General features: G+C 44.4%; 1 protein-coding gene across 1 annotated transcript in view; it reads left to right on the forward strand.

Annotated features, from left to right (window-relative positions):
• LOC139383533 (protein Daple-like) overlaps positions 1-22,323 on the forward strand; it is a 107,940-nt gene that overhangs the window by 50,207 nt on the left and 35,410 nt on the right. The window contains 15 exon segments of the mRNA XM_071128103.1: positions 1,405-1,474; positions 4,574-4,632; positions 5,998-6,081; positions 8,161-8,301; positions 8,723-8,919; positions 9,137-9,218; positions 9,698-9,856; positions 10,639-10,785; positions 11,013-11,157; positions 11,577-11,758; positions 14,556-14,702; positions 14,846-15,121; positions 15,279-15,824; positions 15,956-16,195; positions 17,908-18,035. Of these exon segments, the coding sequence (XP_070984204.1) occupies positions 1,405-1,474; positions 4,574-4,632; positions 5,998-6,081; positions 8,161-8,301; positions 8,723-8,919; positions 9,137-9,218; positions 9,698-9,856; positions 10,639-10,785; positions 11,013-11,157; positions 11,577-11,758; positions 14,556-14,702; positions 14,846-15,121; positions 15,279-15,824; positions 15,956-16,195; positions 17,908-18,035 (2,603 nt within the window).

Consider the following 22,323-nt stretch of genomic DNA (forward strand, 5'->3'; position numbering starts at 1 on the left):
CTGGAGCAACGAACCGCCCTTGCTGTCTCTGCCTGGCCAGTTCCCCTCTTTCCACTGGGATTCTCTGCCTCTAACCCTATTACAGGGGCTGAGTCACTGGCTTACTGGGGCTCTCTCATGCTGTCCCTGGAGGGGGTGCGCCACCTGAGTTGGTTGATTCACTGATGTGGTCATCCTGTCTGGGTTGCCCCCCCCCCCCCCTTGTGGGCTATACTCAGCCTTGTCTCAGGATGGTAAGTTGGTGGTTGAAGATATCCCTCTAGTGGTGTGGGGGCTGTGCTTTGGCAAAGTGGGTGGGGTTATATCCGTCCTGTTTGGCCCTGTCCGCGGGGGTCCTCGGATCGGGCCACAGTGTCTCCTGACCCCTCCTGTCTCAGCCTCCAGTATTTATGCTGCAGTAGTTTATGTGTCGGGGGGGCTAGGGTCAGTTTGTTATATCTGGAGTACTTCTCCTGTCCTATTCGGTGTCCTGTGTGAATCTAAGTATGCGTTCTCTAATTCTCTCCTTCTCTCTTTCCTTCTCTCTCTCGGAGGACCTGAGCCCTAGGACCATGCCCCAGGACTACCTGACATGATGACTCCTTGCTGTCCCCAGTCCACCTGGCCGTGCTGCTGCTCCAGTTTCAACTGACCTGAGCCCTAGGACCATGCCCCAGGACTACCTGACATGATGACTCCTTGCTGTCCCCAGTCCACCTGGCCGTGCTGCTGCTCCAGTTTCAACTGACCTGAGCCCTAGGACCATGCCCCAGGACTACCTGACATGATGACTCCTTGCTGTCCCCAGTCCAACTGACCGTCCTGCTGCTCCAGTTTCAACTGTTCTGCCTTATTATTATTCGACCATGCTGGTCATTTATGAACATTTGAACATCTTGGCCATGTTCTGTTATAATCTCCACCCGGCACAGCCAGAAGAGGACTGGCCACCCCACATAGCCTGGTTCCTCTCTAGGTTTCTTCCTAGGTTTTGGCCTTTCTAGGGAGTTTTTCCTAGCCACCGTGCTTCTACACCTGCATTGCTTGCTGTTTGGGGTTTTAGGCTGGGTTTCTGTACAGCACTTTGAGATATCAGCTGATGTACGAAGGGCTATATAAATAAATTTGATTTGATTTGATTCATTGATTGCTGTGTGAACTCCCCTCCTCTCCAAACATTCTCCACCAGCTGAAAACGGGCTAATTTCCATCAAGATTGTCTGTTATTGCATGTTTCCTGAGGTTTGTAAGTGACCTCGTCCTCCATATTCACACCAGTGGAAGATTCCTGTTCTGTTCTGGCTGGAGGCTGGGGCTTTGGTGCATGGTGGCAAGTAGGCTGGCACACAGGACGTCTGCTGCTATTGTTTCATTCCTCTGGTATTTCTGTTAGTTAACCTCTTATGTTCTCCTCTGTGATTTCAGGACAGTCTCCAGCAGCTCATCCTGATGACCCTGCCTAATGTGCTGACCATGGCTAAGGACCCCCTCTCAGGTACTGTGGTGCTCAGTCTCTTTTTCCCAAACGCACAACTAGTCTCAGGTAGCTACACCTCAATCCAGTTGACTAGCTAGCTAGTGCAATATTCACAACATGTGCTTACATGGTCCCCTACATACTAACAAGTTGTTAAAAACCTACCTGTCATCGCAGGCCAGTTCATCTAATGTACTGTGTGAGGGCATGTTCTCTGTTGGGTGGGAAGGATGCACATGTTGTGGCCCTTTTCTGGGGTCAGTCAGGAAGTGGGAAAGGCAGGAAAAGGCCCATTGGAACCCTGCAGCCTGTCTGTCTGCATGTAGGAGGCTAATCAAACCATGGAGAGTGCTGAGTGTGTGGGGCCTCCGGCCTGGTGTCGACAACCTCTCAGGGTCACACCTGATATGGCTAGCTGTATGTTTGGGGCTATGGAGAGGTTCAGACCTGATATAGTGGGTGAGGAGAGGGAAGATACAGAGGCCCGCTGTCCTCAAGACATAGTCACCACTGGGGATAGTTCACGTAATGCTACTATGGTATTGGGCCTTGATGGGACCATAGTCTGAATTAGTACAAACTAAACTTTTATGAAAAGGAAGGTTTGTTTTTGTTTCCTTATCTAATTTAATCTCGAACACAGAACCATATATTGTGTATGCTACTCTGTCACAAGAGATTACATCTAGCTAGTATGGTTCTTGGGGCCTCCTCTATATACTTAAGGGAAGGCATAGGCCCACCCACTTCGTAGCCAGATCCACCCACTGGGGAGCCAGGCCCAGCCAATCAGAATGAGTTTTTCCCCACAAAGTAGCATTATTACAGAGAGAAATACTCCTTAGTTTCATCAGCTGTCAGGATGACTGGTCTCAGACGATCCTACAGGTGAAGAAGCCGGATGTGGAGGTCCGGGGCGGGCGTGGTTACAGATTGTCTGCGGTTGTGAGGCCGGTTGGATGTACTCACAAATTCTCTAAAACGACATTGGAGGTGGCTCATGATAGAGAAATTAACATAAAATTATCTGGCAACAGCTCTGGTGGACATTCCTGCAGTCAGTATGCCAATTGCATGCTCACTCAACTTGACAAAGGAGAAATGTTCACTTACAAGGATGTAAACAACTTGTGCCCAAAATTTGAGCTAAATAAGCTTTTTGTGCGTATGGAAAAAATCTGGGATCTTTTATTTCAACTCGTGAAACATGGGACCAACACTTTACATGTTGCATTTATATTTATGTTCAGTATAATTAATGCAGTACAGTGCTGTACTCTATGCAGGAATTAATAAAAGGATCACCAGACAAGTTATTTCCATGGCATTTGTGACTGTGCTGGCAAGAGATAAAATATCTCCAGGATGATGCCATCTTAAATTGGCTCATTCTCATGTTTTGAAGTGTTCAGCTTCACCGCCAGATAAACTGTTGTGCCTTCTCCTCCCAGTGGCTAGGTCTTTCATGGGTTGGGCTGCTACCCTGCCACGCACATGCTTGTTTTGCATGTTTCCTGCAACTGTCTGTCAAACACAAAAATAACTTCTTTTTTTTTATCAGGACAGATATGGCAGATTTTATTTTCCTACCGGGTGCCAATTGAACTAGATTGGCCTTTGATTGGCCCTTATATGAAAATGTGTTTAGCAGTCAAGAACAATAGGAGTATTGAGAGGCTTTTGCTGTAAGCCAGCCTTGGTATGTGAACTTAAATCTGAATAGTGCTTAATAGGGTATGTGTTCATATTATTGTTTGTGTTTGTATGGAATGGCCTTTGGAAGTTAGCTTTTCAATGAGTTCCCGTGTACAGTGTAGATTGTAGAAACAGTGAAAAGCTCTACTGCCTGCCTATTTTTTACCTTTATTTAACTAGGCAAGTCAGTTAAGAACAAATTCTTATTTTCAATGACGGCCTAGGAACAGTGGGTTAACTGCCTGTTCAGGGGCAGGACGACAGATTTGTAACTTGTCAGCTCAAGGATTTGAACTTGCAACCTTCCGGTTACTAGTCCAACGCTCTAACCACTAGGCTACCCTGCCGCCAATGTGTATACCTTGCTTGTCTTTTTAGTTGGTCTCAATGGAATAAGGGCCGGGCTGGGTCTCAGACATGGTCTCCATGGTAACCTTGTGGCCCTTTCCCCCAGAGTTCTGATCCAGCTTTTTAGGAGTTCCCTCCAGGCAAGGACACACACACACACACACACACACACACACAGCTGATCCCATACAAACCTTGTACAAAATGAAGCAGTAAAGACTTTTGTAAATCATATATATCTTTAAAAAAAAATATATATAGCGCTTCCGCACGGCAAGCGGTACTGGTTCATCAAGTCTGACACCAACAGCCTACTGAACAGCTTATATCCCTGAGCCATAATACTGCTAAATAGCTAACAGAATGGCTACATGGACTATGTTGAATTGACCCTTGTATTTTATTTTTGCACCATCTCTATGCACACTCACAGGACTGTACACATTGACACACACTGACAAGCCAACACAAATAGCATGCACCCACATTTATTCTGTCTCTACACACATGCGTGCATACAATCATAATTTACGCTGCTGCTAATCTGTTTATCATGTATCCTGATCCCTTACCCCTATACTCCAGTATCCCTGCACATTTTAAGTGTGGAATTGGAACTGACCCTGTATATAGTGTCTTACTTTTTCCTGTACTTATTTTTATATCCTCTGTGTTTTTGTTTTACCTTGGTATTTTTTTTTGCTATATTGATTACTGCTTTGTTGGGTTGGAGCTTGCATTAAAGGAATTTCACTGTACTTGTGAACTTAACTTGAAACTTCAAACATAAAGGCTTGCTACATCCACAAAAACACCCAAACATAACCCTGAGCTGAGGATGATTTAATGATTGACCCACTGACTGATTGCTCCTAACCAAACCAACAGGGATGGGAGAGATCCTTCAGCCCATTAGTGTAAGAACTGGGGGATGGGAGAGACCCAGAAAGCTGTCATTTGGGATTTGCTGCCTACCTGTGGGATTTAAACTAAAATCGAATCGGAGCTCAAAATCAATCTGCTAAAAGAAAATGTGGTTTTAATCAGTTATGTCTTCATCTTTTTCTTCAAAAGGCAAGAGCATGGAAGAGGTGAAGAGACTGCTGCTGTTGATCCTAGGCTGTGCTGTGCAGGTAACACAATACACACTAACTGAGACGGGCAGATCTGGACTCAAATAGTATTCCAATTCTTTCAAATACTTTAGATGTCCTTGATTGAGCTTGTCTGGTGCAATGGAATAGTCTGACAAAATGCAAAGCCCACCCACCTGGCACAGTCCTCGGGCAAGCTCAATATGGCCCTCAAATGTTTGAGATTAATTTCTCTTTGAAATCGACATGTCCAATGTAGCACCAAAACCACAGAGCATTTTTTGTAATCATGATACAATCAAAAAATGTCAATGTCGGGCATAGATGGAATGCATTATGTAAGTAAAAAAAATAATATTTCACCTGTATTTAACCAGGTTCTCATTTACAACTGGGAACTGCCCAAGATAAAGCAAAGCAGTGTGACAAAAACAAAAACACAGAGTTACACATAAACAAATGTACAGTGAATAACACACAAGAAAAGAAAAATAGAAAAATCTATGTACAGTGTGTGCAAATGTAGGGAGGTAGGCAATAAATAGTCCCTACAGGCGCAAATAATTACAATTTAGCATTAATACTGGAGGGATGTGCAGATGATGTGCACGTAGAGATACTGGGGTGAAAAGAGCAAGAGGGTAAGTAATAATATTGGGATGAGGTAGTCGGATGTGCCATTTACCGATTGGCTGTGTACAGGTACAGTGATCGGAAAGCTGCTCTGAAGCTGATGCTTAAAGTTAGTAAGAGGTTGATATAAGACTCCAGCTTCAGAGATTTTTGCAATTCGTTCCAGTCATTGTCAGCAGAGAACTGGAAGGAAAGGCGGCCAAAGGAAGTGTTGGGTTTGGGGATGACCAGTGCAATATACCTGCTGGAGCGCGTGCTACGGGTGGATGTTGCTATGGTGACCAGTGAGCTAAGGCGGGGCTTTACCTAGCAAAGACTTATAGATGACCTGGAGCCAGAGGGGATGGCGACGGATATGTAGTGAGGGCCAGCCAACGAGAGCATACAGGTCACAGTGGTGGGTAGTATATGGGGCTTTGGTGATAAAATGGATGGGATTTAAACCACAATTGAAGGGTCAATGTGTTATCTATGCATCTTGTAATTGCACTAACCCTGTTTTTTTTCTATCCATTGAATGAAAATGACCTGAGTCCAACAACAAGCCCTAAGCTGACAATTAGACACGTGCTGCCTCAGGTTCTCCATGTTACTCTATACAGTATTTCTACACTATTCATCTGCCTTATATGTAATTATGACCATTCACACACCCAGTCTTTGTGTTCTGTAGAGAATGGGATATCCAAGTCTGAATCAGAATATGTTTCTGATAGATATCTATAGGTACTATAAACTAATAGAAGTGTCTGTCATTGTTTCTCTCTGCAGTGTGAGAGGAAAGAAGAGATAATTGAGAAGATCAAACTGCTCGACATTGAGAGACAGGCAGCCATCGTCTCCCACATTCAAGAGGTGAGTAGTACAGGTGTAGGTGTGTTCACGTCAAAGCAGGCACACATATTCATGCGCATCAGCAATTCCTTTTTTATAGTGATTATTTTTCTCACATTATCTTCAGATACAGTGGGGCAAAAAAATATTTAGTCAGCCACCAATTGTGCAAGTTCTCCTACTTAAAAAGATGAGAGAGGCCTGTAATTTTCATCATAGGTACACTTCAACTATGACAGACAAAATGAGAAAGAAAATCCAGAAAATCACATTGTAGGATTTTTTATGAATTTATTTGCAAATTATGGTGGAAAATAAATATTTGGTCAATAACAAAAGTTTATCTCAATACTTTGTTATATACCCTTTGTTGGCAATGACAGAGGTCAAACGTTTTCTGTAAGCCTTCACAAGGTTTTCACACACTGTTGCTGGTATTTTGGCCCATTCCTCCATGCAGATCTCCTCTAGAGCAGTGATGTTTTGGGGCTGTTGCTGGGCAACACGGACTTTCAACTCCCTCCAAAGATTTTCTATGGGGTTGAGATCTGGAGACTGGCTAGGCCACTCCAGGACCTTGAAATGCTTCTTACGAAGCCATTCCTTCGTTGCCCGGGCGGTGTGTTTGGGATCATTGTCATGCTGAAAGACCCAGCCACGTTTCATCTTCAATGCCCTTGCTGATGTAAGGAGGTTTTCACTCAAAATCTCACGATACATGGTCCCATTCATTCTTTCCTTTACACGGATCAGTCGTCCTGATCCCTTCGCAGAAAAACAGCCCCAAAGCATGATGTTTCCACCCCCATGCTTCACAGTAGGTATGGAGTTATTTGGATGCAACTCAGCATTCTTTGTCCTCCAAACACGACGAGTTGAGTTTTTACCAAAAAGTTATATTTTGGTTTCATCTGACCATATGACATTCTCCCAATCTTCTTCTGGATCATCCAAATGCTCTCTAGCAAACTTCAGACGGGAATGGACATGTACTGGGTTAAGCAGGGGGACACGTCTGGCACTGCAGGATTTGAGTCCCTGGCGGCGTAGTGTGTTACTGATGGTAGGCTTTGTTACTTTGGTCCCAGCTCTCTGCAGGTCATTCACTAGGTCCCCCCATGTGGTTCTGGGATTTTTGCTCACCGTTCTTGTGATCATTTTGACCCCACGGGGTGAGATCTTGCATGGAGCCCCAGATCGAGGGAGATTACCAGTGGTCTTGTATGTCTTCCATTTCCTAATAATTGCTCCCACAGTTGATTTCTTCAAACCAAGCTGCTTACCTATTGCAGAATCAGTCTTCCCAGCCTGGTGCAGGTCTACAATTTTGTTTCTGGTGTCCTTTGACAACTCTTTGGTCTTGGCCATAGTGGAGTTTGGAGTGTGACTGTTTGAGGTTGTGGACAGGTGTCTTTTATACTGATAGCAAGTTCAAACAGGTGCCATTAATACAGGTAACCAGTGGAGGACAGAGGAGCCTCTTAAAGATGAAGTTACAGGTCTGTGAGAGCCAGAAATCTTGCTTGTTTGTAGGTGACCAAATACTTATTTACCACCATAATTTGCAAATAAATTCATTAAAAATCCTACAATGTGATTTTCTGGATTTTCTTTCTCATTTTGTCTGTCATAGTTGAAGTGTACCTATGATGAAAATTACAGGCCACTCATCTTTTTAAGCGGGAGAACTTGCACAATTGGTGGCTGACTAAATACTTTTTTGCCCCACTGTACGCTTGAAAATACAGATTAAAATTAGGCATCTTGCACATTTACAGAAATATTGATTTATGTGCACGGTCGCTGTCAAATATATCTAGTAAAGTAAAGACACATAAAGGTATTAATCCTAGGCCTACTCTCCAACAGTGTCCCATTGACATTTAGACACAGATGTTCATGCATGTCAGTCCACTTTTTTTTTATAGTGAATCTTTTTCTCACATTTATGTATGCGCGTCTTCATATACTGACACATTCAAGTCTCATTCCTAGGGCTACAGTAATATATTTATTTAGGCAATATTGTTATGTTACACTGCACAGCCGAAGAAATACAAGAGAGCGCTGTGTAGTGATATTGTCTGTCTACCCCTTCAGGTGACCCAAAACCAGGAGAATGTGTTGGACTTGCAGTGGCTGGAGCTGCCAGATATGCCCACTGAGGAGCTGGACCCCCTGTCCAGAAACATGGCCCTGCACCTCCGCAAACTCATAGATGAAAGAGATGAATGTGCAGAGGTTGGTATTGAAGACGGTCTGAAACACACCCAATTACGACTTTTAAAATCAACTGTATTACTCACAATACCTTTAAAAGTAAATTTAATTAAAAAACGTTTATTTTTTTTACCTTTATTTAACTAGGCAAGTCAGTTAAGAACAAATTCTTATTTTCAATGACGGCCTAGGAACAGTGAGTTAACTGCCTGTTCAGGGGCAGAACGACAGATTTGTACCTTGTCAGCTCCGGGATATGAACTTGCAACCTTTCGGTTGCTAGGCCAACGCTCTAACCACTAGGCTAATGATGCAGCTGTACATTTATATGTACCTAATGAATATATATATATATATATATATGTATGTCATTCAGACTTGATTTGTGTTCTTTTTACACACAGCCAATAGGCTGACAGAGTTCTTCTCCACCCTCCTCCAGGCGATCGTGGAGCTGACCCAGGAGAGGGACTACCTCCAGTCCCAGCAGCCCTCTAACCACCTGGGTTACCCCAACCCTGAGAGGACCGACCTGGGCCTGGGCGGACCTATCTGCCGGCTGTCCAAAGAGGACCGGCAGCATCTGGCTGTGGAGCTGGCTGACACTAAAGCCAAACTGAGACGCTCGCGACAGGAACTGTGAGTCAGGAGAAGGAAATCTCTACCATGACATGCTAGAGTTAGATGCTAGAGGCTAGATTTGGGGATATTTTGGCATTTAACATATTTGTTTTATTAAGACAAATTATTTTCCAAGATTTTAGCTTAAGTTTTACTATAAGCCCTCTTTAATTACAATGTAGATTTGTCTGAACAAATTGATTTGCCAACCTAATGTATACTGTCTCTCTCCCAGGGAGGAGAAGACTGAGCAGCTGATGGATAACAAACATGAGGTGGAGAGGCTGGATCTAGAGATGCAGAAACTCAAGCAGGAGGTGCAGATTTCCTCTTTCACTTTGGCTTCCCTGTGTCCCCCTCACACTCCCCCTCTTTCTTCTCTTCACTCTCTTTGCCTGTTTATCTCCTTCTCATGCTCTCCCCGTTTCTTTCCCTCTTACTCTCTCCCCCGGTTTCTCTTGCTCACAAACATGCTCTGAGACCCAACTTTACCCTCTTTTTCCAGTCAGGAAAAATGGCTCCCAGACATTTCAAATCTTGACCACAAATTACATGCTAGAAAGCATGTCACATTTATTCTGTCTTCTGCTAAAAATGTCTCCTGTGAACATTCTGATGTCACATTATCAAAGACAGTACCATTTTAAGATATTCCCATGAGACCAGCAAATTCTAAAATAGAAAGATTTCATAACTAGTTTTGTCATAACCTCGCTGCAGATCACATCTAGTCCATGGTGTTGTGTGTGTGCCATTCGGAGACCAGCTCCATTGTGTGTGTTTCTGACCTGTGCAGAACATGCAGTTACTTGCAGAGGCGAGGTCGGTGCGTGCGTACAGGGATGAAGTGGACGCTCTGAGGGAGAAGGCAGCCAAGGTGGACAGACTGGACACAGAGTTGAGCCGCTGCAAGGAGAGGCTACACGACGTCCACTTCTACAAGACACGAGTCGAGGTGATTCACACTGATCATTAAATTTCATTGAATAAACGTTGTGACTCACCATCAATTTAATGACACCTGAAATCAAATAATACTGTACATTTAAAGAAAAGAACCTGGTGAAGGAATTTGCCAAAACGAGTTGGGTTTAATAATAAAAGTATTGTATCTTCAGCATGCTCCACTGTTCATGCACCTTTTGTTTGAAAGGGACAACATATATTTTTGTCATTATCAACACACATCCACATGTTTAGCCTATCTCATCTCTCAAGACACATTAGACACACTGAGTACAGGATGAGGTGATTGGTGGTGCATATTAAGACCCATAAACCTTAGCAGCACGTCTTTCATGTCTCTGGGTCAAATTAGTTCCACTACATTGACTACAACATTGACTAGAACCCCTGCTGTCTCTTTCACAGGGGAACAATGGCATCTCCTGATCAGCAGAATGACCAGGCCCAGGGTTTTATGGGTTTGTCCAGGCATGGGTCTCCACAGCTGTCAGTGGCAGGCCTCTGAATCACTATGTCCCTCTGTTTCCATCTCAGCCTCTGACTCATTATATTTCACACACTCCATCTTACTGTGTGCTTGTTTGAGATCGACTACACTGCAGTGGAATCACTGATCTACAAATCACTTTGCATCCCCAATTAACTACTCATTATGTGATCAAGATGAGCAAATCTGTACAGCTTATTGCTCAGGCCGATCTCCTAAAACACGCTGTATATGTCCCTCTGTTTCCATCTCACTGTGTCTGTCTGTATTAAATGTGTCTACAGGAGCTGAGAGAAGATAACGCCACTCTGATGGAGACCAAAACCCTGCTGGAGGAGCAGCTGGGAGCCTCCAGGGGGCGTTGTGACAAACTACATGAGCTGGAGAAGGAGAACCTGCAGCTACGCTCCAAACTACACGACGTGGAGATGGTGAGAAAATTGAACCTGGTGTCTATCATTGACTGGATCACGCGGTCTGTGTGTGTCTTTGCCCTTTTGACAATACTGAGTTACACATCCACCGTAATTGCTGGACCTATTCTGGAATTGAAAATGTAACAAGAAAATATTTTAACACTAACACAATATGGTCAGGGTTGGCACAATAGTGTGAAAAGGATATGTGTGTGTCTGGCCCACTCTGCTGTCCCTCTCAGGACCGGGACACAGATAAGAAGCACCTGGAGGGGTTGATAGAGGAGAACATGTTGCTGGAGATCTCTCAGAAACAGAGCATGAACGAGTCTGCCCACCTGGGCTGGGAACTGGAGCAGCTGGCCAAGAACAACGACGACAACGACAGTAAGGGGACACACACACACACTGCAGAGAGCCCATATTAATCCTCTTCCGTTAGCTGTTGATGGCATTTTTTGATGCAAAAGGGCTGAAAAGACAGACCATATATTCATATATTTTGGTGATAAAATTACTTCATATATTTTGGTGATAAAATGACTTCATGTATTTTGTTGATAAAATTACTAAATATATTTTGGTGATAAAATTACTCTGCATCTGCCTCAGTTTTACATTAATCACAAAGCATTGCTCACTCTTCTGTCAACAAACTGTATACAGACCTACACAGTGTGCAACTACCATGATCACATGCACAGAACATCTCCAAATACAAGATGCCAGACAGTTTTTTTTTAAATAAGAGAAAATGTATTCACAAACAGAACTGAACAAGCACCCCTCTCTTCCCCCCCGTGCAGTGCACAAGTCGTTTGTGTTCGAGCTGAACGAGTCTGCGTCGAGCCGTCTGCTGAAGCTGGAGAAGGAGAACCAGGGTCTGCAGAGCGCCATCCAGGAGCTCAGAGAGGCTTCACTAAGTCTGGAGGAGGACCAGCTAAACGCCATGGAGTTGGAGAGAGAGAACCAGGGCCTCAGCAAAAAGGTACTGTACACACTGATTTGACAGATGCTACTTTATGCTGGTCCCACATGCTTTATAGAATGGCAGTCTGTGTTGTGGCATACTATGCTGGTCCCACATGCCCTATATAGAGAGTCAGCAGAATGCATTGCAGTATGTATTGTGGTGCAGTTAACTGAAGGACTATGGGAGCAGAGCAGCATATACTGAGTGCTATCTTTCTCTATTCATAGTATATGTCATTGTCCCAGCACTGGTTGGGATGTCCAACGCTGGTCCGACCAAGCTGACTCCACACTCCAAGACTGCTTCCATCACGTGGACTGGGACATGTTTCGTATTGCGTCAGACAACAACATTGACGAATACGCTGATTCGGTGTGCGAGTTCATTAGAACGTGCGTTGAAGATGTCATTCCCATAGCAACGATTAAAACATTCCCTAACCAGAAACTGTGGATTGATGGCAGCATTCGCGTGAAACTGAAAGCGCGAACCACTGCTTTTAATCAGGGCAAGGTGTCTGGTAACATGACCGAATACAAACAGTGCAGCTATTCCCTCCGCAAGGCTATCAAACAAGCTAAGCGTCAGTACAGAGACAAAGTAGAATCTCAATTCAACGGCTCAGACACAAGAGGCATGTGGCAGGGTCTACAGTCAATCACGGACTACAGGAAGAAATCCAGCCCAGTCACGGACCAGGATGTCCTGCTCCCAGGCAGACTAAATAACTTTTTTGCCCGCTTTGAGGACAATACAGTGCCACTGACACGGCCTGCAACGAAAACATGCGGTCTCTCCTTCACTGCAGCCGAGGTGAGTAAGACATTTAAACGTGTTAACCCTCGCAAGGCTGCAGGCCCAGAGCATGCGCAGACCAGCTGGCCGGTGTGTTTACGGACATATTCAATCAATCCCTATACCAGTCTGCTGTTCCCACATGCTTCAAGAGGGCCACCATTGTTCCTGTTCCCAAGAAAGCTAAGGTAACTGAGCTAAATGACTACCGCCCCGTAGCACTCACTTCCGTCATCATGAAGTGCTTTGAGAGACTAGTCAAGGACCATATCACCTCCACCCTACCTGACACACTAGACCCACTCCAATTTGCTTACCGCCCAAATAGGTCCACAGACGATGCAATCTCAACCACACTGCACAATGCCCTAACCCATCTGGACAAGAGGAATACCTATGTGAGAATGCTGTTCATCGACTACAGCTCGGCATTCAACACCATAGTACCCTCCAAGCTCGTCATCAAGCTCGAGACCCTGGGTCTCGACCCCGCCCTGTGCAACTGGGTACTGGACTTCCTGACGGGCCGCCCCCAGGTGGTGAGGGTAGGCAACAACATCTCCTCCCCGCTGATCCTCAACACTGGGGCCCCACAAGGGTGCATTCTGAGCCCTCTCCTGTACTCCCTGTTCACCCACGACTGCGTGGCCACGCACGCCTCCAACTCAATCATCAAGTTTGCGGACGACACAACAGTGGTAGGCTTGATTACCAACAACGACGAGACGGCCTACAGGGAGGAGGTGAAGGCCCTCGGAGTGTGGTGTCAGGAAAATAACCTCACACTCAACGTCAACAAAACTAAGGAGATGATTGTGGACTTCAGGAAACAGCAGAGGGAACACCCCCCTATCCACATCGATGGAACAGTAGTGGAGAGGGTAGCAAGTTTTAAGTTCCTCGGCATACACATCACAGACAAACTGAATTGGTCCACTCACACAGACAGCATTGTGAAGAAGGCGCAGCAGCGCCTCTTCAACCTCAGGAGGCTGAAGAAATTCGGCTTGTCACCAAAAGCACTCACAAACTTCTACAGATGCACAATCGAGAGCATCCTGTTGGGCTGTATCACCGCCTGGTACGGCAACTGCTCCGCCCTCAACCGTAAGGCTCTCCAGAGGGTAGTGAGGTCTGCACAACGCATCACCGGGGGCAAACTACCTGCCCTCCAGGACACCTACACCACCCGATGTCACAGGAAGGCCATAAAGATCATCAAGGACATCAACCACCTGAGCCACTGCCTGTTCACCCCGCTATCATCCAGAAGGCGAGGTCAGTACAGGTGCATCAAAGCTGGGACCGAGAGACTGAAAAACAGCTTCTATCTCAAGGCCATCAGACTGTTAAACAGCCACCACTAACATTGAGTGGCTGCTGCCAACACACTGACACTGACTCAACTCCAGCCACTTTAATAATGGGAATTGATGGGAAATTATGTAAATATATCACTAGCCACTTTAAACAATGCTACCTTATATAATGTTACTTACCCTACATTATTCATCTCATATGCATACGTATATACTGTACTCTATATCATCGACTGTATTCTTATGTAATACATGTATCACTAGCCACTTTAACTATGCCACTTTGTTTACATACTCATCTCATATGTATATACTGTACTCGATACCATCTACTGTATCTTGCCTATGCTGCTCTGTACCATCACTCATTCATATATCCTTATGTACATATTCTTTATCCCCTTACACTGTGTACAAGACAGTAGTTTTGGAATTGTTAGTTAGATTACTTGTTATTACTGCATTGTCGGAACTAGAAGCACAAGCATTTCGCTACACTCGCATTAACATCTGCTAACCATGTGTATGTGACAAATAAAATTTGATTTGATTTGATGTTTTGAATGTACATATCTCTCACACATAATTCTGATATATTGAGCTTTCATATTTATGACGTCTTTGATGTTGATTGATGAATTGAATCTATTTGTCTGTGGTTTCTATCATGATTGTCATCCTTTTTGTGTCTTCTATAGCTGGAGCGTATGCAGACCCTGCTGGACCAGGAGAAGCAGACCACCCAGGACATGGAGGGTCTGGAAGAAGACCTGCTCAAAGACGAGCAGAAACTGGAGAAGACTCTGGAGAGACTACATGCAGACAAGAACAGACAGGCACAAAGTGTACTTCTACCTTTACACATGCTAAATGCACCATTTCATGGCCCGGAGGAAAACTTCCGGGTCCTAACTGTGGCATGTTGTCCTCAGTGGTCCCTCTTATGTCCTCATTTTGCCACCTGACTGTCTTTATGTGTGTTCGCCAGATCTCAGAGCTGGAGCAGGAGAAGGAGCACCTGAGTCAGGCGGTGAGTTCCCTGCGTCAGCACGCCCAGGTTGACAGCGAGGCCCGATTTAGGGAGGTGGAGACAGAGAACCGCGTCCTCCACCAGACCATCATCAACACCGGAACCAAGCTGGCCCGGCTAGAAGCCCAGGGCAAGCAGGCCACCAAGGAGCTGGAGACACTGAGGGAGAGGGGGGAGGAGCTGGAGAGGGAGACAACACATCTGGAGAGGAGCAAGGAGCAGCTGCAGAGGGAGGTGAGGGAGGTCTTGCACTTGTTTCGCCAATATTTGCAGCAATTTTTTTGTTTTACTTGCAGTAATTGTGAGTTGCAATCAGTGCATTCAACTTAGGTAATTACAACGACTACATGTCACGATCGTTGCAATGCCTGAACTGTAAATGTAAACGTAGGTGGCCTCCCTGAAGATCACATGTGACCGGGCTGAGGCCCTGGAGAGAGACAACACCAGCCTGGAGCAGGACAACCGGAGGCTGAAGAAGCAGGTGGATACAACCCAGAACGTGAGCCTGCGCCTGGCCACGCTGGAGAATGACCACAGCCTCTTGGACGAGGAGAACCTGGAGCTCCGCCGCACCGTGGAGTCCCTCCGGCCAGCTGCTGTTCGCCTGGCCCAGCTCCAGCAGGAGAACAGGGAGCTGGAGAGGGAGGGGGAGGATCTGACCAGCTCTGTGGAGGAGCTGCGGTCCCAGAGGAAGAGGGCGGAGCGGCTGGAGCTGAGCATCGGCAGCCTGGGCCAGGAAAACCAGAGGTTACAGCAGAGCCTGGAGAACAGTTCCACTAAGATCCAGGGGCTGGTGAGGGAGCTGAGGCAGGCGGAGACTGAGACCGGGGTTCTGAGACGGGAGCTGGAAGAGGTGCGCCTGGCGGGGAAACGCCTGGAGGTGGTGGAGAAGGAGAAGAGGGGGCTGGAACAGGAGCTGGGCCAGTCAGAGAAGGTACGTCTGTGTTTGTATGCTACATTTATACTGTAGTTGTGTAGTATTACGCCCTCCTAGCTGCACAATGAACCTCCTTGATGGGATAATACAAATGTAATTCAACTAAATTGAACGGAATTGATTTTAAGGAGAGGAAGCAGCTGGAGAAGGAGGCGCAACGTTTATGGCAGCAGCTGGAAGTGAAGGAAGAGGTGCTGGAGGAGAGTGCTCTAAAGCTGGCCTCATTAGAGAAGGAGGGCAACACCAAGGAGAAGGAGCTGGAGAGGTTAAAGGAGGTGGCTGGGATGGTCAAAGAGCTGGCGATTCAGAACAAGGAGCTGCAGAAACAGGCCACCATCGACAAGAGGACCCTGGCCACACTCCGAGAGGTATGTATGGGGAAGAGGTTGGAGGATAATGTACAATAGGTTGAAGTGCTAGGTGTACCATACTAGGGTTGAATATTTTCAAATGTATTTTACAAATGTTACATCCCAAGAATAAATCCCTTTTTTCCCTGTGTATTCCGGTATTTACCACCCTAACAAGAAATGTCATTCTAAAGCATATAAATATACTACCTGAGCCTGATGTGCCATACATTAAGGACATTTTATGAGCCCAAGTGGATTTAACAAGTTACATCAGTAAGGGATCATAGCTTTGACCTGGATTCACCTGGTCAGTTTGTCATGGAAAGAGCAGGTGTTCCTAATGTTTTGTACACTTAGTATATAGTTTACGGCACATTACGCACGACAGAAAACATAAACGCCCATAGACGTAGCTATGCTCTCTTGGGTAAATAAATTAAACTAGCTCCAGTAGGCTAATCTTTTTGTGGGACTTTATTACTGTACTTTATTGTATTATATTGGACTGGAATTATGCATATTGTTCAAACCATGAAGCTGGGTGAAGGACATGCGGCCCACTAAGTCACAATTATAGTCTAGGGTATATTTACTTTTTATATAAAAGGGCCTATTTTACATTTTTATAATTAGTAGGCTGAGGCATATACAGTGCATTCGGAAACTATTCAGACCCCTTCCATTTTTCCACATTTTGTTATGTTACAGCCTTATTCTAAAATGTGTAAAAAATATAAATAATAATACTCATCAATCTACACACAATACCCTATAATGACAGTGAAAACCTGCCGTTTCTACTTGTAGAATCACAATGCTCGTCAGTGGCCGAGAACTTGACTTTGAGCCAATCAGAGAGCACAACATTCCACCTAGGGAAGCCTAACAAAAAAAAAAGATAGCAGTTTTGAAGCTGCAGTAAAGCCCAGGTGTACTCCACCACCTTTTCATCAGAATTGTAACTACAACAATAAAGCTGCATAATAAAATGTTTTATCTAGAGAGAGTCTTTATATCTTTTACATCTAGCAAAGGAGTTTTGTGCTTTAAGTATTTTTTTGTAAGGTTCAGTTTGATAATAAGCACCTGCTCATTAGTTAGCTTGCTAACTGAGCTAAGCAGTCACACACACTTCATATGAAATGAATGGAGTGTTCGGTGCAGCACAATGCACACAACACTAAATGCTCTACCAAGCTAGCTATCTACTGTTAGCAAGATGATGAAGAAATAATTTAATTCACTATTCCCCATACTGCCAGTGTCAGTCTGCTTTCTAGCTAATGTTAGCATTGCCATTTAGCACAACATCGCTGGCTAGCTATTCCACCGACTCTCGGCAGCTAACAGGCAGCTACTTCAGTCAAAAACCAATCATTGTGATTTAATTATAATTTTGCTAGCTACTCTAGTTGTGGCCATCTGGTTTGTATCAACAAGGGCTTACTACAAATTCTAGCTGGCTAGCAACAAAATTAGCGTAGGTTGATAGTTAACTTAACATCAGCTGTAGCAGGCGTAAGCCAAACAAGCTAGTGCCACATTGTGGCCTGGAGTATTAAACTAAGCAAATCTGAGGTCAAACTCTTCTATATGAACAACGACAAGGTAACTGCCGACACTGGGCAGAGTTGCTAAGTACCTATCGCCAGTCAGATTTCTCAGTGTGTCTGACTGTTTGGTAGACAGGTCAATAGAGTCAGGGTTTTATTGTGTGTCCTGTCCAGGACCTGGTGAATGAGAAGCTGAAGGTGCAGCAGCAGTGGAACGATTTGGAGATACTGAGCCACGAGCTGGAGAAGATTGGCCTCAACAGAGAGAAACTACTGCAGGGGGAGAACAGCTGTGAAGAGAAGTAAGTAGCTTTACACTACCAGCATGCATCACACTACCAGATTTTCTACGGTATATCTACCACAGTGGCGGTCAGTGTCATTTAAGATGAGGGAAGACAATGATTTTTTTTCATGAGCATAGTCTTATTTCTATTACAACATATTGGATGACTGTCATTCATATTCCATTCAACCAGTTCTATGTAACAGAGAGGTTCATGATGCTCAAATTTTCCCTATGCCCATCATGAGGTTGCTACAACCTAGCCTATGAATGAAAGTTTACAACGTAGGTGCACACAGATCGAGAAACAAATTCGAGGTGACAGACAGGGACACATGGGACAGACGGTGATATTCAATACCGCCATGCGCACTCTTGCCTGCATCTAGTCTATATAGAGTGTAATTATTAGTCCAACAGTTGCAAACAAGAGTTTCTATTAGACAAATTCAGTTATGTTTATCCCCGTTTTGTTCCATTTGCTTCCGTGTTAAGAAACGTTTTTCAACTGAATCTGCAGAAAGAATACACCCCTGATCACGCGTAAACACAGTTAACTTTCATAGCAGCCAAGTTGTATTCAAATATAATTGTATTTGTCACATACACATGGTTAGCAGATGTTAATGCGAGTGTAGCAATGCTTGTGCTTCTAGTTCCAACAATGCAGTAATAACCTAACAACTACACACAAATCTAAAGGGGTGAATGAGAATATGTACATGTAAGTATATGGATGAGCGATGGCCGAGCATCATAGGCAAGGTGCAATAGATGGTATAAAATAAATTAGTCATATAACATGTACAGTTGAAGTCGGAAGTTTACATACACTTAGGTTAGAGTCATTAAAACTTGTTTTTCAACCACTCCACAAATTTCTTGTTAACAAACTATAGTTTTGGCAAGGCGGTTAGGACATCTACTTTGTGCATGACACAAGTCATTTTTTCAACAATTGTTTACAGACAGATTATTTCACTTATTCACTGTATCACAATTCCAGTGGGTCAGAAGTTTACATACACTAAGTTAACTGGACCTTTAAACAGCTTGGGAAATTCCAGAAAATGATGTCATGGCTTTAGAAGCTTCTGATAGGGTAATTGGCATCATTTGAGTCAATTGGAGATGTACCTGTGGATGTATTTCAAGGCCTACCTTCAAACTCAGTGCCTCTTTGCTTGACATCATGGGAAAATCAAAAGAAATCAGCCAAGACCTCAGAAGAACAATTGTAGACCTCCACAAGTCTGGTTCATCCTTGGGAGCAATTTCCAAATGCCTGAAGGTACCACGTTCATCTGTACAAACAATAGTACGCAAGTATAAACACCATGGGACCACACAGCCGTCATCCCGCTCAGGAAGGAGAGATGAACGTACTTTGGTGCGAAAAGTGCAACTCAATCACAGAACAACAGCAAAGGACCTTGTGAAGATACTGGAGGAAACAGGTACAAAAGTATAAATATCCACAGTAAAACGAGTCCTATATCGACATAACCTGAAAGGCCTCTCAGCAGGGAAGAAGCCACTGCTCCAAAACCGCCAAAAAAAAGCCTGACTACGGTTTGCAATTGCACATGGGGACAAAGATCGTACCTTTTGGAGAAATGTTCTCTGGTCTGATGAAACAAAAATAGAATTGCTTGGCCATAATGACCATCGTTACGTTTGGAGGAAAAAGGGGGGAGGCTTGCAAGCCGAACATCGCAATCCCAACCATGAAGCATGGGGGTGGCAGCATCATGTTGTTGGGGTGCTTTGCTGCAGGAGAGACTGGTGCACTTCACAAAATAGATGGCATTATGAGATGAGGAAATTATGTGGATATATTGAAGCAACATCTCAAGACATCAGTCAGGAAGTTAAAGCTTAGTCTCAAATGGGTCTTCCAAATGGACAATGACCACAAGCATACTTCCAAAGTTGTGGCAAAATGGCTTAACAACAAAAAAGTAAAGGTATTTGTGTGGCCATCACAAAGCCCTGACCTCAATCCTATAGAAAATTTGTGGGCAGAACTGAAAAAGTGTGTGCGAGCAAGGAGGCCTACAAACCTGACTCAGTTACACCAGCTCTGTCAGGAGGAATGGGCCAAAATTCACCCAACTTATTGTGGGAAGGTTGTGGAAGGCTACCCTTTGACCCAAGTTAAACAATTTAAAGACAATGCTACCAAATACTAATTGAGTGTATGTAAACTTCTGACCCACTGGGAATGTGATAAAATAAATAAAAGCTGAAAGAAATAATTATCTCTACTATTATTCTGACATTTCACATTCTTAAAATAAAGTGGTGATCCTAACTGACTCAAGAAGAAGCACATTAAGGTCCTGGAGTGGCCTAGCCAGTCTCCAGACCTTAATCCCATAGAATATCTGTGGAGGGAGCTGAAGGTTCGAGTTGCCAAACGTCAGCCTCGAAACCTTTATGACTTGGAGAAGATCTGCAAAGAGGAGTGGGACAAAATCCCTCCTGAGATGTGTGCAAACCTGGTGGCCAACTACAAGAAACGTCTGATCTCTGTGATTGCCAACAAGGGTTTTGCCACCAAGTACTATGTCATGTTTTGCAGAGGGATCAAATACTTATTTCCCTCATTAAAATGCAAATCAATTTATAAGCAGGGGATTAAATACTTTAAATACTGTACATCCTGTTTGAGTTTTTGCCTATAAGACGTAAGGAGCAAGATGGCGTCGTGGCCGGATTTCCGAAAGGAGGGCGGGGGAGGGCTTTGTATGCATCACGGAAGTTGGAATAGCAGTGGTTGAGGGTGTTGCACATGCACGTAGGGCAATCAATATGCTTGAAGAATTTAGATAGAAATGTTCTCAAATTTGCTTTGTTAAAATCCCAAGCTACAATAAATGCAGCCTCAGGATGTATGGTTTACAGTTTGCATATAGTCCAGTGAAGTTCCTTGATGGCCATCTTGGTGTCTGCTTGAGGGGGAATGTACACGGCTGTGACTATAATTGACGAGAATTCTCTTGGTAGGTAAAATGACCGGCACTTGATTGTAAGGAATTCTAGATCGGGTGAGCAGAAGGACTTGAGTTCCTGTAGGTTGTTATTACATCATGGGTTGTGTAATGCATTCATAATCATACACCTCCGCCCTTCCTCTTCCCAGAGAGGGGTTCATCTGTGTCGGCATGATGCATGGAGAAGCCTGGTGGCTGAACTGATTCCGACAACATATCCTGTGAAACAGAATGTTATCATCTCTGATGTCTCTCTGGAAGGCAACCCTTGCTTGGATTTTGTCTACCTGGTTGTCAAGAGACTGGACATTGGCTGGTAGTATACTCGGGAACGGTGTGCGATGTGCACGTCTACGGAGCCTGGCCAGGTGGCCGCTTTTTCTTCCCCTTCTGCGGTGTCGTTGTTTTGGATCGCCTACTGGAATTAGCTCCATTGTCCTGGGTGGTGGTTTGAACAGAGGATCCGCTTCTCGCATCTATACGCACTCCTTCTTGCATCTGTACGCTCTCCTCCTCTCACCTTTTCCCTTCACTTGTGGACTTCAATGCACAACACATCAGCTGTATGTGACCAGGCAATAAAACTTTCCAAGCCAAACCATATCATAACCGCTACACACAGCCTACATCGTTGTCACCATATTAGCTAAAGTCATGTCATAGTCAACATAGCTACAATCATGCAGTACAATTAGTGTATAGTCAGTAAGCAGTTTAGTACATACACCAGTGGGCCCCGGTGGCAATAAATTAGTAAAAACCAAAAGCATTCCTTGACTTGGAAGAGTTCCAGTGTTGTTGTTTAGTCATAGACAGCTAGCTAATTCTATTTGAGCAGGGTGTTTGAGTAGGATAAACTAGCGAGCTGCATTTGCTAGCTAAGTAAGTGAAACTGAACATGAAAAATTACTGTCTTGCTTCTCCTTTATTTTGGAAGAAATTGATTTGTTCAAAACTGTTTAACTATTGTCTTTCGCTGAGTCAATTACTCACCACATTTTGTTCACTGCAGTGCTAGCTAGCTGTAGCCTATGCTTTCAGTACTAGGTTTATTCTCTGATCCTTTGATTGGGTGGACAACATGTCAGTTCATGCTGCAAAAGCTTTGATAGGTTGGAGGACCTCATCTGGAAGGTGTCATAATTACTGTGTTAGTCTATAGAAGGGGTTGAGAACCATGAACCTCCTAGGTTTTGTATTGAAGTCAATATAGCCAGAGGAGGACGGAAGGTAGCTGTCCTCCGGCTACACCATGGTGCTACCCTACAGAGCGCTGTTGAAGCTACTTTAGACCTAGACCTTCATTGC

The sequence above is a fragment of the Oncorhynchus clarkii genome, chromosome 25, assembly GCF_045791955.1.
Source record: "Oncorhynchus clarkii lewisi isolate Uvic-CL-2024 chromosome 25, UVic_Ocla_1.0, whole genome shotgun sequence".
Taxonomy (NCBI): Eukaryota; Metazoa; Chordata; class Actinopteri; order Salmoniformes; family Salmonidae; genus Oncorhynchus; species Oncorhynchus clarkii.